This window comes from Heteronotia binoei, chromosome 4, assembly GCF_032191835.1.
Source record: "Heteronotia binoei isolate CCM8104 ecotype False Entrance Well chromosome 4, APGP_CSIRO_Hbin_v1, whole genome shotgun sequence".
Classification (NCBI taxonomy): domain Eukaryota; kingdom Metazoa; phylum Chordata; class Lepidosauria; order Squamata; family Gekkonidae; genus Heteronotia; species Heteronotia binoei.
The window spans coordinates 24,716,639-24,728,627 of record NC_083226.1 but is presented as its reverse complement, the minus strand read 5'-3'; the positions used below and the strand labels follow the sequence as shown (position 1 = coordinate 24,728,627).

Genomic DNA, 11,989 nt, shown 5'->3' with positions numbered 1-11,989 from the left:
AGGTGGGGCCTCAGCAAGATACACCACCACAGAATCCATCCTCCACAGCTGCCATTTTCTCCAGGGGAACTGATCTTGATCAAATGTTCTAGCAGGACATCACTAGGTGTCACCTGGAATTGGCAACCCTAAACAGAGGAAAGGGGGGACGGCAGCATTTTACTTAATTAAATGAATGTCTAACTTTACTAAAACAAATACGACTACCAGGCCTCTTCAGAAGAATAAGGTTACCAACCTCCAGGTGCGGCCTGGAGATCAACTAGTATTATTAATTGCTCTCCAGGCCAATGCTCCCTCTAAGTTACGGAGACTTGTGAGCAAAAATTCTATTTCATGAGCTAGGGGCATTAAAGTTGTGAGCTAATGCATAAATGAGTTTGCTCTGGGGCTATCTTACCTGAGTTAAGGCAAAAATGTGTGAGCTGGAGGCTAAAAATCTGTGAGCTAGCTCACACTAACGTCTGAGAAGGAATACTGCTCCAGACTACACAGGTCGGTTCCCCTGGAGAAAAAGGCTGCTTTGGAGGGCGAGCTCGATGAGGCAACCTCCTTTCCTCAGGCTCCACTCCCCAAATCTCCAGGTATTCCCCTATCCGGAACCATGCTCCACAGTAAGACTGAAATCACAAGAAAAATTATTCTTTCAGAGATGACAAACACAACTGCAAACTTCCACAAGCCACACATACCCCCAATCAGCCTTCCCGACCCTACTGCGCGTGCGCACACTCCGCTTCCACGGTCACTAGATGAAGCCTCTCCCTAAAATTCCCCGCCTTTCCTTAACGTCCCGCCTCCTCCAGTAATCAATCACCGGCGAGAGAGGAGGCGGAGCTATGCGGGACTCACTTTCTGCCTAGTCGCATCACTTCCTCCATTCCCGCCTTCAGGGTTTGTTTTCCCTGGCTTTCTCCTCATAACTTTTTAATTTTTCGGCGCCCGCCCGCCCCTGGATTTTCGCGTTCGGACGGCGGGGAGGGAGGGCAACGATGGGGGACCAAAAAGAAAACGTCCTACAGCCGCCGGCGACCGAGAGGGAAGAAAAAAAGGCCGGCCGCACTCCGAGCCTGCCGGTAAGTCTTGCTAGGAACCCTCTCGCCTCCCTTTCTCCTCCCTCCCATTCCGTCTGCTCGTCTCGCGGGTGAAACCCGACAGTCGTGGAGCCCTGTTTGTGTCACGTGATCTCACGGGAGCCGTTGGGCGACAACTGCCGGTTGGAGAGGGGAGGGGTTTAAGGAGCGCGCGCTTTTCGCTTTCAGCGCCCTCGCGCTGCGCGGGTTATCTTCAGTGAGCAGCGTAACGTGCGAAGAGCGTATGCCAGATTGCGACTTCTGTGTTGGGGGCGGTGTACATTTACTTTTATAGACTTTGATAAACAGATTTTAACCAGCTGTATTACATGAGCCAGGGGCTGGAGCGGCAGCAGCTGCTAAATACGTCTGTGCGGAGTTTTTTTTGTAGAAAAAGCCCAGAAGGAACTCGTTTGCATATAAGGCACACCCCCTGACATCACCATTGTTTCACACCGTACTTTTTGTAAACGCCCAGCAGGAACTCGTTTGCATATTAGGCCATGCCCCCTGACGTCACCATTGTTTCACACAGGACTTTTTGTGGAAAATGCCCAGCAGGAACTCATTTGCATATTAGGCCACACCCCTGACATCGCCATTGTTTCACACAAGGCTTTATGTGGGAAGCCCAGCAGGAACTCATTTGCATATTAATCAATATAAATAAATATAAATAAATTTGCATATTAGGTCACACCCCGATGTCAAACCAGATGGAACTGCATTCCTGTGTGTTCCTGCTCAAAAAACCCCCTACGTCTGCGTGAGTGATGTTTCCAAGTACGTGTCTTAATACCAGAGGGGTGGCCAAGCTAGCCTGAAGCAGCAACACAAAATGAGAGCCCACTGAGCTCTGGCCTACAAAAACTTGTGCAGGAATGAATTTTGCTAGTCCACAAAGTGCCACTGGACTTCTGTTTTATTAAACAGGGGTCTGTTGTATGTAGAGTTGCCAGCCTCCAGGTGGGTTGCAAACCAATACTTGTCTTGTGGTTTACACAGCCTCCAGGTGGGGCCTGGAGACCTGCTTTTATAACTGATCTCCGACTGGCAGAGATAAGCTCCCCTGGAGAAAATGTCTGGTTTGAAGGGTGGAGTCTATGGCATTGTTCCATGCTGAGGCCCCTCCCCTCCTGAAACCCCACCTAGATCCACCCCCAAAATCTCCAGGTATTTTCTAACACAGACCTGGCAAACCTAGTTGTGTGATTCACTCTTCATGTGTGTGTCTGGGTGGGGCACTTAGGTTTACACCCAAAAACAACCTGGAAAGAAGCCCCCAAATCTGGAAATGCGTTGATGGCAAACTATTCTGTCAGCTATGTATTTTAATTATTATTATATGTTATTCAGTTAGTTGTGAGGGATGTGCATGTTACCAGTGTGAGTGGTGGGGATATGTTGGGAATAGCTCATTGGCATGATTGCCAGCCTTGGGGCCTAAACTCTTGGAGATTTAAGGCTGGAGCCTGGGGAGGGCAGGGTTTTGGGGAGGGGCAGGACCTCAGCAAAGATGTGCAAAGGTAGCATTTGGAGATCAGTTGTAAAGTCCGGGAGATCTACAGACCCCACCAGGAGGTTGGCAATCCTACTAATTGGAGACCCTACTATATAAAGAGAAACAAAGGTGTGTGTTATTGCATTCTGAGGCATGAGAATGGCCAGCAACAATCCTGAGATTCCCTCATGGAAGACCAAATGTGCAGTTTAGCTTTAGCATAGTAGTCCTTTGCATGCTTGCTTATGTGTTAAGACCAGTTTAATGCAGTGAGGCTTCAAATGTGCACAGGATTAGGATGCATACATTATAAATGGAGTCTGGTTCATGATCAAAGGACTTCTTTATCCAGAGAATGTCAAGCAAAGAATAGCCATTAAAGCACACATGGCAAACTACAAAAAAGAAAAGTATGTTGTGTTTTGTGCATCATGAAATGCAACAGGTTTCTAGATCTAAAAGTAATAAAAATACATAATGCTTTATTAATTTGTTTACAAAATTGGTATGCTGTATTTTTCTGTGTGGAGAAATTCTTAAATTCTGGATTCCTATCAGGGAGGTGGTTTCATAGTGTGCTTAAAGTGTCGGAGTGGAATATAGAAGAACCAGAGTTCAGATCCCTGGTCTGTCATGGAAGCTCCTGGGTTACTACCTCACAGGGTTGTTTGAAAATAAAATGGAGAAGGTGAGAATGTTGAAAGCCACTTTGGGCTCTTGTTGATGGAGGAGCATATGAGGTATAAATGAAGTAAATATATTTTACTGAGCAATGACTTTTCTGCATTCTCATTTTTCTCATCCTTAAGTTCTTGTTTCTTCAGGGCTTTCCCCTGTTCCACATGTGTTTTATTCCATTTAGTGGCTGATCTGACATAAAAGCAGGTTTATTTCCAGGATGTCTTTCTACAGATTTAAATTGCAGGGACATAAACTTGAAATAAACCTGTTTTATGTTGTATCAACCACTAGAGGAACCAAACACCTGTGGAACAGGGAGAAGAAACAGGAGCTTAAGGAGGTTTGAAATGGTAATGCGGAAAAGCTTCTAGACTCAGCCAACAGGTTATTTTAAACCAAGGTTATGTTGGAAATCGGTAGACCTTATAGTATAATATATTGATATAAAACATAGAGCCCTAAATGACATGATCAGTCGCTGCAAGACTCAAAGGGGACATTTTTTCCATCAGTGACAGCCAGTTGGCAGACAGACTTGGCCATATTAACTGGACTATGCAACAAATTTTAATCTGTGTGTAGTCAAAAACTGTCCCATAATTTAAGTTGTAACAAACAGTTTCAAAACTTTTACAAGAGTTGAATGTATGTGGGTGAGAAAAATCCCATGTTTTGATGCTGCAGCTCTGGCTACCATATCAGTTTTGGGGCCACTGTCTGTCATGTTCATTTGTTTGTAGACCAGTAAGCCAGCAGGTTGAAGCATTTTGAGATTGATGGGGGATGGAGATGAGGATGTTCATCTTAAAAATAATCTGATCTTATCATATGGCCTCTCTTCCAGGGCAAGCACCAATGTAGGCTTGATGGTCAAGAAGATAATAAAAAGAAATCCACAACCAGTTCAAGTGACTTCAGTGACCCAGTATACAAAGAAATTTCTTTGACAAATGGCTTTATCAATAGAATGAGTAGAGATGAGCTTAGAGCTAAACTTGCTGAATTCAAGCTGGACACCAGGTAATAATTTGTCAGAAGACTGCATTCTGTAAGGTCAAAAGGTTCTGTCTGTGAGCTGTGTGTATAATGCATTAATGGCCAGGCCACTCTCATCAGATCTCAGAAGCTAAGCAGAATCAGCTGTGGTCAAGACCAACTAGGGTGCAGAGGCAGGCAATGGCAAACCACTTCTGTTCATCTCTTGCCTGGAAAATCCTGTAGGGTGTCCATATGTTAGCTGTGATTTGGTGGCACTTTGCTCACACATGCAGATCTGTTGTGGGGTTCCTATTCTAAGGGGTCTTCGTAGCCTGAAGAAGGAAAATATGAGAAGACGTGAAGAGAAAGCTTGCAGCATGAAAGCGATTTAATATGAGCAGAATGGCGCTTAGTTGTGGACAAGGAAATATTGGCACAACCTAGTTAGAACAAGCTGAATTCCATATATTTTAACACCATTTTAAAATTCATATATCATATGTCAGGGTTATACTATAAAGCAGTAATTACAAATATATTCTAGAATTCTGCAGTGCGAGTTGTAGGCGAGAGAAGTCTCTTCAGAGTGCCTGAAGCACTTCGATGGCAAAAGAGAATTCAAGGGAGAAGTGCCGCTGGTAGGATACTTAAATGGGTTGTACAGAAAATGTAAAGTGGAACTGGACTATCTGAATCTAAGTCCTTCTTCAGATGGATGGGAGACATTTGTTCAGTTCTGTTCCCCCATTTGTAAAAGGAGGAAAGCTGTACTAAACCAGGTAGGAAAGCTGTACTAAAAAACCAGGGTGATGTAAAGGTTTGTTTCAGACTAGGGTCTGCAAGGCCAAGGTTCAGATCCAAACTCTTCTGGGTAGCCCATTGATTGGGTCACACTCTCTCAATAGCCACAAGTATAGATGGCTTTAAAAGCGGATTAGATTAATTCATGGAGGATAGATCCATCAATGGCTTCTAGGCAAGGTGACTAAAAGGAACCTTCACATTCAGAGGCCATAAACCTCTGAATTCCAGTGCCAGGAGGCAACGCTGGGGGAAGTCATGACCTCTAGACCCTGCTTTTTGGCCTTCTATGCCAACTGATTAACCTCTGTATGAGACAGGATGCTGGACTAGATGATCCTGCAAGGCTCTTTTTAAGGTGAGGATAAATTGGAAGAGAAAAACAGAATTCTCCCCTGAATTCCTTGGAGGAAAGGTAGGATAAAACTGTACTTTAAAAATAAGGCTTTTAAGTAGGCAAAATAAAGATGATGGAGTACTTGGCAAAATCAACGTGTTATATAAATGATGCTGTTAATGGATAATGGTATTTTGTGTAGCTTGTATTTCTGTTAAGTCATTTTGTTTTGGAAGTAGATTTCAAGTGTTCATTGCCCTTCGCACTCCTTGCTGCTTTCAGGAAGAAAAAAAAGACCCAATTATCAGGAAGTTTGATTTGAATTGTGTGGCATTGTTGATTTGAGTTGGAAGGTATTTTTGGGAGACAATGTGGCTATAAAGTGGAATGTGAATGAGAGAGGTGAACAATTTGAAAGGACTTTGTGGTTTCCTTTTGCTTTGGTAGGGGAGTGAAAGACGTCTTGAAGAAGAGGCTGAAAAACTACTATAAGAAAGAGAAATTGATGTACAAACAGCCTGCTGATGGAGAGAATTATTACGATTACATCTGCATTATTGACTTTGAAGCAACCTGCGAAGAAGAAAACCAGCCTGAATTTACACATGAGATCATAGAGTTTCCTATTGTCTTATTAAATACTCATACACTAGAAATAGTAAGTGGCTCTGTCTTTTCAAGAAGTAACATCTGCTTTAAATATAACATGAGAAACAAAATGGGTATTGGCCGTGTAGCCTCTTCAGAAATCTAAAGCATTTTTCTTACTTGTTTAATGTGGGCTTATTATTCAGCTTAAAGGAACTTTTCCAAGCCAGAAGACTGTATTTCTGTCTTAAAAGCAGGGCTGTTTGTCATTAGGGGAAAAGAAAACACTACTGGGTGGGGGTTTGTTTGCTTCTGAGGATTTAAAGAGTTACATAGGCTATTGTGCAGAATGACTATAAGTATCCCAGTCTCGAAAAGAATTTGTGCTTCATGATGACATAGGATGTTAAGATTTCCATGTTTAAAATCCTGTTTAAATATCAGTATATTTTTTCAGATTGGATTGCTGTTTGTTTACATTTTTTGTATACTAAAATGCCACCACAAGAACATACTGTTTCTCAAGGTTGTTGCCAAATCACTTTTTCTTTTAACTTTGTTTTGTAGGAGGACACATTTCAACGATATGTGAAACCAGAGATTAATCCTCAGCTTTCAGATTTCTGCGTTAATTTGACAGGAATCTCTCAGGTAACTTCATGACATTCCACAATCATGAGTACAATTGTAACAGATTAAGGCTACCAAATTAGATTAAGCTTTGTAAAGACTTTTGTTCCTGCTAGTATTGCTTAGTTCTCCGTTCCAGTGTTTAGGATAATCTATTCTCCAAGGTAACATGGGCTTGTTTTTGGTGCCAGGACTTCTGCAAAGTAGAAGGTACAAGTAAACAGCACTATCGTTGGTATCATTATTTGAGTGATGTAGACATGCCCTTGTTCTTCATTTTCATGCTGCTCAGGAGCAAATGAACATGTTATGTAGCTATCTAGAAAACTTTGTTATCAATATATTGTAGCATGGAGAACTGCTGTGAACATAGTTCCTCTTCAGAGCATGTAGTAAGAAACACATAGAATCTTTGGTGCATGCTGCTAGCTTTGTTTTGACAAACTTTTCAGCAAATAGTCCCAGATGATCTCACCTCTCATCATTTATACTTTAGTCTTTCTTTACTATAACTTATAGTATGCACTATTTGTGTTTTAATTAGCTGCCAGTATTTCTTATTTCCAGGACCTTGTAGACAAAGCAGATACATTTCCTGTGGTTCTTCAACACGCTATCGATTGGATGAAACAGAAGGAACTGGGAAGCACGTACAGTTATTCTATATTGACTGATGGGTCAGTAAAGTGTTATGTATGTGTACTTACTGTCAATAGAGATAGATTATCTCAAGAAAGAGAAATTAAGCTACCTGGGGGGTATTGCAAATAGTTTAAAAATGTTATAGTAGGAACCAAAGCTTTTCCTGTTTGGTGTAGTGGTTAAGTACACGGACTCTTAACTGGGAGAACTGGGTTTGATTCCCCACTCCTCCACTTGCAGCTGCTGGAATGGCCTTGGATCAGCCATAGCCCTCGCAACAGTTGTCCTTGAAAGGGCAGCTGCTGCAAGAGCTCTCTCAGCCCCATCTACCTCACAGGGTGTCTGTTGTGGGGCGTAGTGGTGATGGGGAAGGTAAAGAAGATTGTGAACCTCTCTGAGATTCAGAGTATAGGGTGGGATATAAATCCAATATCATCATCATCTTCTGTAGTTTTGAACTGTTAAGGATGTTGTGATTAATAGTTAAATTCTCAAACACACCCACTTTTCACCTCTGTATTACCTGACCAGAACAATGTTATGCCTGCAATAAGGAGAATTGCATTTCTGGGAGCAGTGTGAGAAGTAATCATCAAAGAGAATGCATAAACACTGAACCTGCATATACTATTGCACTCAGCTCTTTACAGCCAGCAGGATTCAGTGGGGCCACCCATAATTATGTAAAACATCTCCGCTTGTTTCTGTCCCACCCATACTTAACAGCAGTATGGCAACTTCAGATGCTCTTCATAGCAGGATTTCTTTTTACACCCCAATTATGTATCTCTTTTCTTTCTTTAAGATCTTGGGACATGAGCAAATTTTTGAATATCCAGTGTCGGGTTAGCCGTCTTCGATATCCTTGTTTTGCAAAGAAGTGGATCAATATTCGCAAATCCTATGGGAACTTCTACAAGGTCAGTGCTAGAGTCTCTTAATTTTATCCACACGATTCACTCTAGTGGTAAAATGGAAGCCTGGAAGATGATTCTTCTCTATGAAGATAGTGCAAGGATCCTAACTATATGCTGAGACTAGTAACCAACTAGCCATCCTCTTCTGGCCTCCATGTTAATTGGTATGGCACATGAGATATAGTGCACTTCTGAAATTCTGAATGTTTTATTTTGTTCTTGTGCTTAAAACAAAAAAAATTATAGCCTAAAACGAAATGCTGGAGCAAGTAACAGAGTTAGACATATAACTTAACCAGCTGGGGGTAGGGGGCGGGGGTGGAGCAGGATGAGCACGGAAGCCTGTATATGATGGTGTAACATTTGCTTTTGAATGTTTTCCTTAGGATCACTGTTCATAGCACTGTCCGATCTTCCAAAGTGTAGCACTATATGTTGATGTGCATGCTGCCTTTTGGTCCTCTCTGAGGTCTTTTGAGGTGACTCACAACAGTCATAAAAACAGTTTAAAATATTTGAGGTTAAATGAATGCAAGAAGACCAAAATCTTGAGAAAAATAACACTGATTTATTATACAAATAAAATTAGAAGTAATGCAGTCTCTAGAGTTAATTAGAAAAGGAAAAATAATGAAGTCTACCTTTTCTTACATTTTAGTACCTGGCATTCACTGATCCACCATTCACAGTTGCAGAGTCCAGGCTAGAAGCGTATGTGTCTGTCCCATGGGATCAGAAGTTTGCATAACATCACCCTTATCTAAGGCCCAATTATAGTTCCTTGCTTTCAGCGTCAGGCAGTGTTCAGAATCCAATCAGGTACTCATTCCCTGGAGTCCTCCAAGAGATGATGCAACCTGCTCCTGCCGCCCCCCCCCCCCCCCTAGTTACTGAACTGAGCATAGGTTTTTTCACTTGGCCAGTTACCACATTCTAAAATCAGACCTTGAAAGAGATACAGATCGTGTCTAATTACAAACACCTGCAAGCTGAAGCAGACCCAGTGTTCATGTTCACCCTTGGTGAAACTAGACTGCTTTGCCTCACAACTTCTCTGATGAGAAATGTTTTCACGTTCTCTGGATGGCTTGAAGAGACCTTGCAAGGATCTCTGAGCACTAGCACTTGATAGGGGTTATTACTTCTCTCCTACTCATTCACTGCACATTACCTTATTGTGGGCCTTCTTGGCTGAGCTAAGACCGGCTCACCTGATAATGAAATCCCGCGGGGGCATTCCCTAGACTGCAGCCCCAGTTTGAGCAGAGACCCTGAAAGTCTGTTGTGTACAGAACAGCTTCAGGTAAGAGAGAAGAGAAAGCAGCTGGCAAGAGGAAGCTGATTCCAGACATTACATAAGCTGGTGCATCAGGACAAAGAACAGATTCCTGAGATGTTTCATTCATTCTTGTGTTTACCCTAAGCCAGGGGTGGCCAAACTGCAGCTCAGGATCCACATGTGGCTCTTTCATACATATTGTGTGACTTTTGAAGCTCCCACCACCCCACTGGCCAGCTTCAAGACAGCAATTCTCTCTTTAACTCACTTCTCCAAGCCTAGCCAGATGGTGGCTTGGAGACTCCTTTAAAGGTTGCTTTCTTTCCACCTCTCCCTACCCATCTATATTTGCCTTGCCTTCCTTCTATATTTGTTTGTGGTTCACAAACATCTGATGTTCATATCTTGCAGCTCTCAAACATCTGACATTCATGTCTTGTGGCTTTTACTTTAAGCAAGTTTGGCCACCCCTGCCCAAAGCTAACCTCCCAACTCCTATGCTGCTTTCTGCCAAGACCACAGTCTTTCATCCACTCCTGAAGTCTTATCAATATGGCCAAGTTCCATGAAAAGCAGGCTACAGCTGCAAGAAGGAGAAATGGAAAAGCATCTTAAAGAAATTATAACTGTGGAAATACCTGGCCTGGAAAGCCCAGGCTAAGCAGGTCTCAGAAGCTATGCAGCTTAGGCTCCGGTTAGCATTTGGAAGACGTTGCTGCACTGAGGCAGGCAATGAAAAACCACTGATTTCTGTAACAGGATCTTTTTTTTTTGGACAGGTTCCTAGAAACCAGACTAAACTGTCAATCATGCTTGAAAAGCTGGGGATGGACTATGACGGACGTCCTCACAGTGGACTCGACGATTCAAAGAACATTGCGCGAATAGCTGCGCGGATGCTTCGTGATGGATGTGAGCTCCGGGTGAATGAGAGGCTGCATGGGGGGCTCCTCTTGTCCATCTCTTTCTCTGCTCCACTAGAGGGAGCTCCTGCTCCACAGATGCCCAAGCCCAGATAAAGATTAGAAAGACCCGCTGTCTTTCAGATCTTGGCCGAGACCACCTGGGATGTCAGAAGGCCATTGCAGGGGACTTCAGGGCTTGTTTCCCAGCTAGCAACTTGCTGATGTTTACAGTTTATCACAGCACTGTTTATGTCATTAATAAGGGTTGTGAATTTTATGTCCTTATTTGGTGATCATGAGTTTGGTTTATAAACTCTTGGAGTATTTGGTAAGGTGACTTGCTATAAAATAACCCGACACTGGCTTCTCAGGAACAAATCACTTAACACTTGTTGTGTAGTTCTGCCCACTCAGTCCCAGACAGAGACGCTGGGTTCTTTATTACTCCGTTTCACAAGTCACAGTTTCTTCAGTGGTATAAGCTATAACAGAACAATATGCATATTCATACTAATTAATATCTTTACAAATATTTATGAAATGTCAATTTTCAATTTCTATTTTTAGGCTGACCTTCAATCAATAAGTATCCAGATGTGATGTATTGACTCAGAATTATTTTCCAATTCTATAATAAAATCATATATCTTCATGAAATACCTCATTTTACAAATCAATTTATAAAAATTTTTAAATTAAAATAAAATTTTTATTTTTATTTTCCATGCTTACCAATATTATTTTCTATCACCTCTATAAGTTGAGGTATAGTTTCAATGTATTGTTCATTCTATAACAAAATCATAAGTGTTTATGACATAACTCATTTTAATGATCAATGTAGTTTATTTAATAAATCTTTTTAATTTATAATCCATGCTTACCAATATTATTTTCTACAGCCTTTTAATTGGAATCAAGCCTCATTCAATTCTGCGTCTTAAAACAATCCCATGTACTCCTACTCTTATACTGTATCCCATTCCTTAAAGAAACATGTCAATTACAGAAAATAGCTGAAATTAATCAGTTGATTCAAACTATGTGGAATCAAAGTTTGTAAACGATGAATGTAAAAGGAGTCTCTCCTTAAAAGTTAACTTCCACTTTAAAATTTGCCGTTAGTCTCTTAGATGACTTACAAGTAGCCCAACAGTGGGTCTCTCAGTTTTCAGCCTCTGCTTTGAATCCAACTGCCAAGTCTCAAGCCTGCTATACAAACACCTCTGTCTCCCTGGAGCTTTGTGATGCTGGCATTGTGACAGCGGAGGAAGTAGGGTCCAGCAGCATCTGGGTCACAGGGACTGGTCTCTGGGCAGTCCGGCAGATGAGGGAGGGGGAAGGAGGACAGGGCAACATTGCTGGGAATCACATTATCATGGCACAAAGCCAGGGCTAAAAAGCAGGGCTTTTTTTGTAGCAGGAGCTCCTTTGCATATTAGGCTACACCCCCCCATGTAGCCAATCCTCCAAGAGCTTACAGTAAGTCCTGTAAGAAGAACCCTGTAAGCTCTTGAAGGATTGGCTACAGAAGAGGGGTGTGGCATAATATGCAAAGGAGATCCTGCTACAAAAAAAGCCCTGGGGGAGGCTGAACTGCGTTCTTATTTTGTACACGAATGTAGTGCAGAACTCTGCCAGAGTTTACTAGCAGTAA

The 11,989-nt window shown here is 42.2% G+C and overlaps 1 protein-coding gene across 1 annotated transcript; it reads left to right on the top strand.

The window, feature by feature from the left end:
• Positions 1-811: 811 nt before the first annotated feature.
• Positions 812-10,533, top strand: ERI1 (exoribonuclease 1). Its single transcript, XM_060236961.1, has 7 exons — positions 812-1,076; positions 4,100-4,275; positions 5,819-6,029; positions 6,527-6,610; positions 7,157-7,266; positions 8,037-8,151; positions 10,207-10,533. The coding sequence occupies exons 1-7, from the start codon at positions 993-995 to the stop codon at positions 10,444-10,446; spliced, it is 1,020 nt and encodes a 339-aa protein (XP_060092944.1). The 5' UTR covers positions 812-992; the 3' UTR covers positions 10,447-10,533.
• Positions 10,534-11,989: the final 1,456 nt, after the last annotated feature.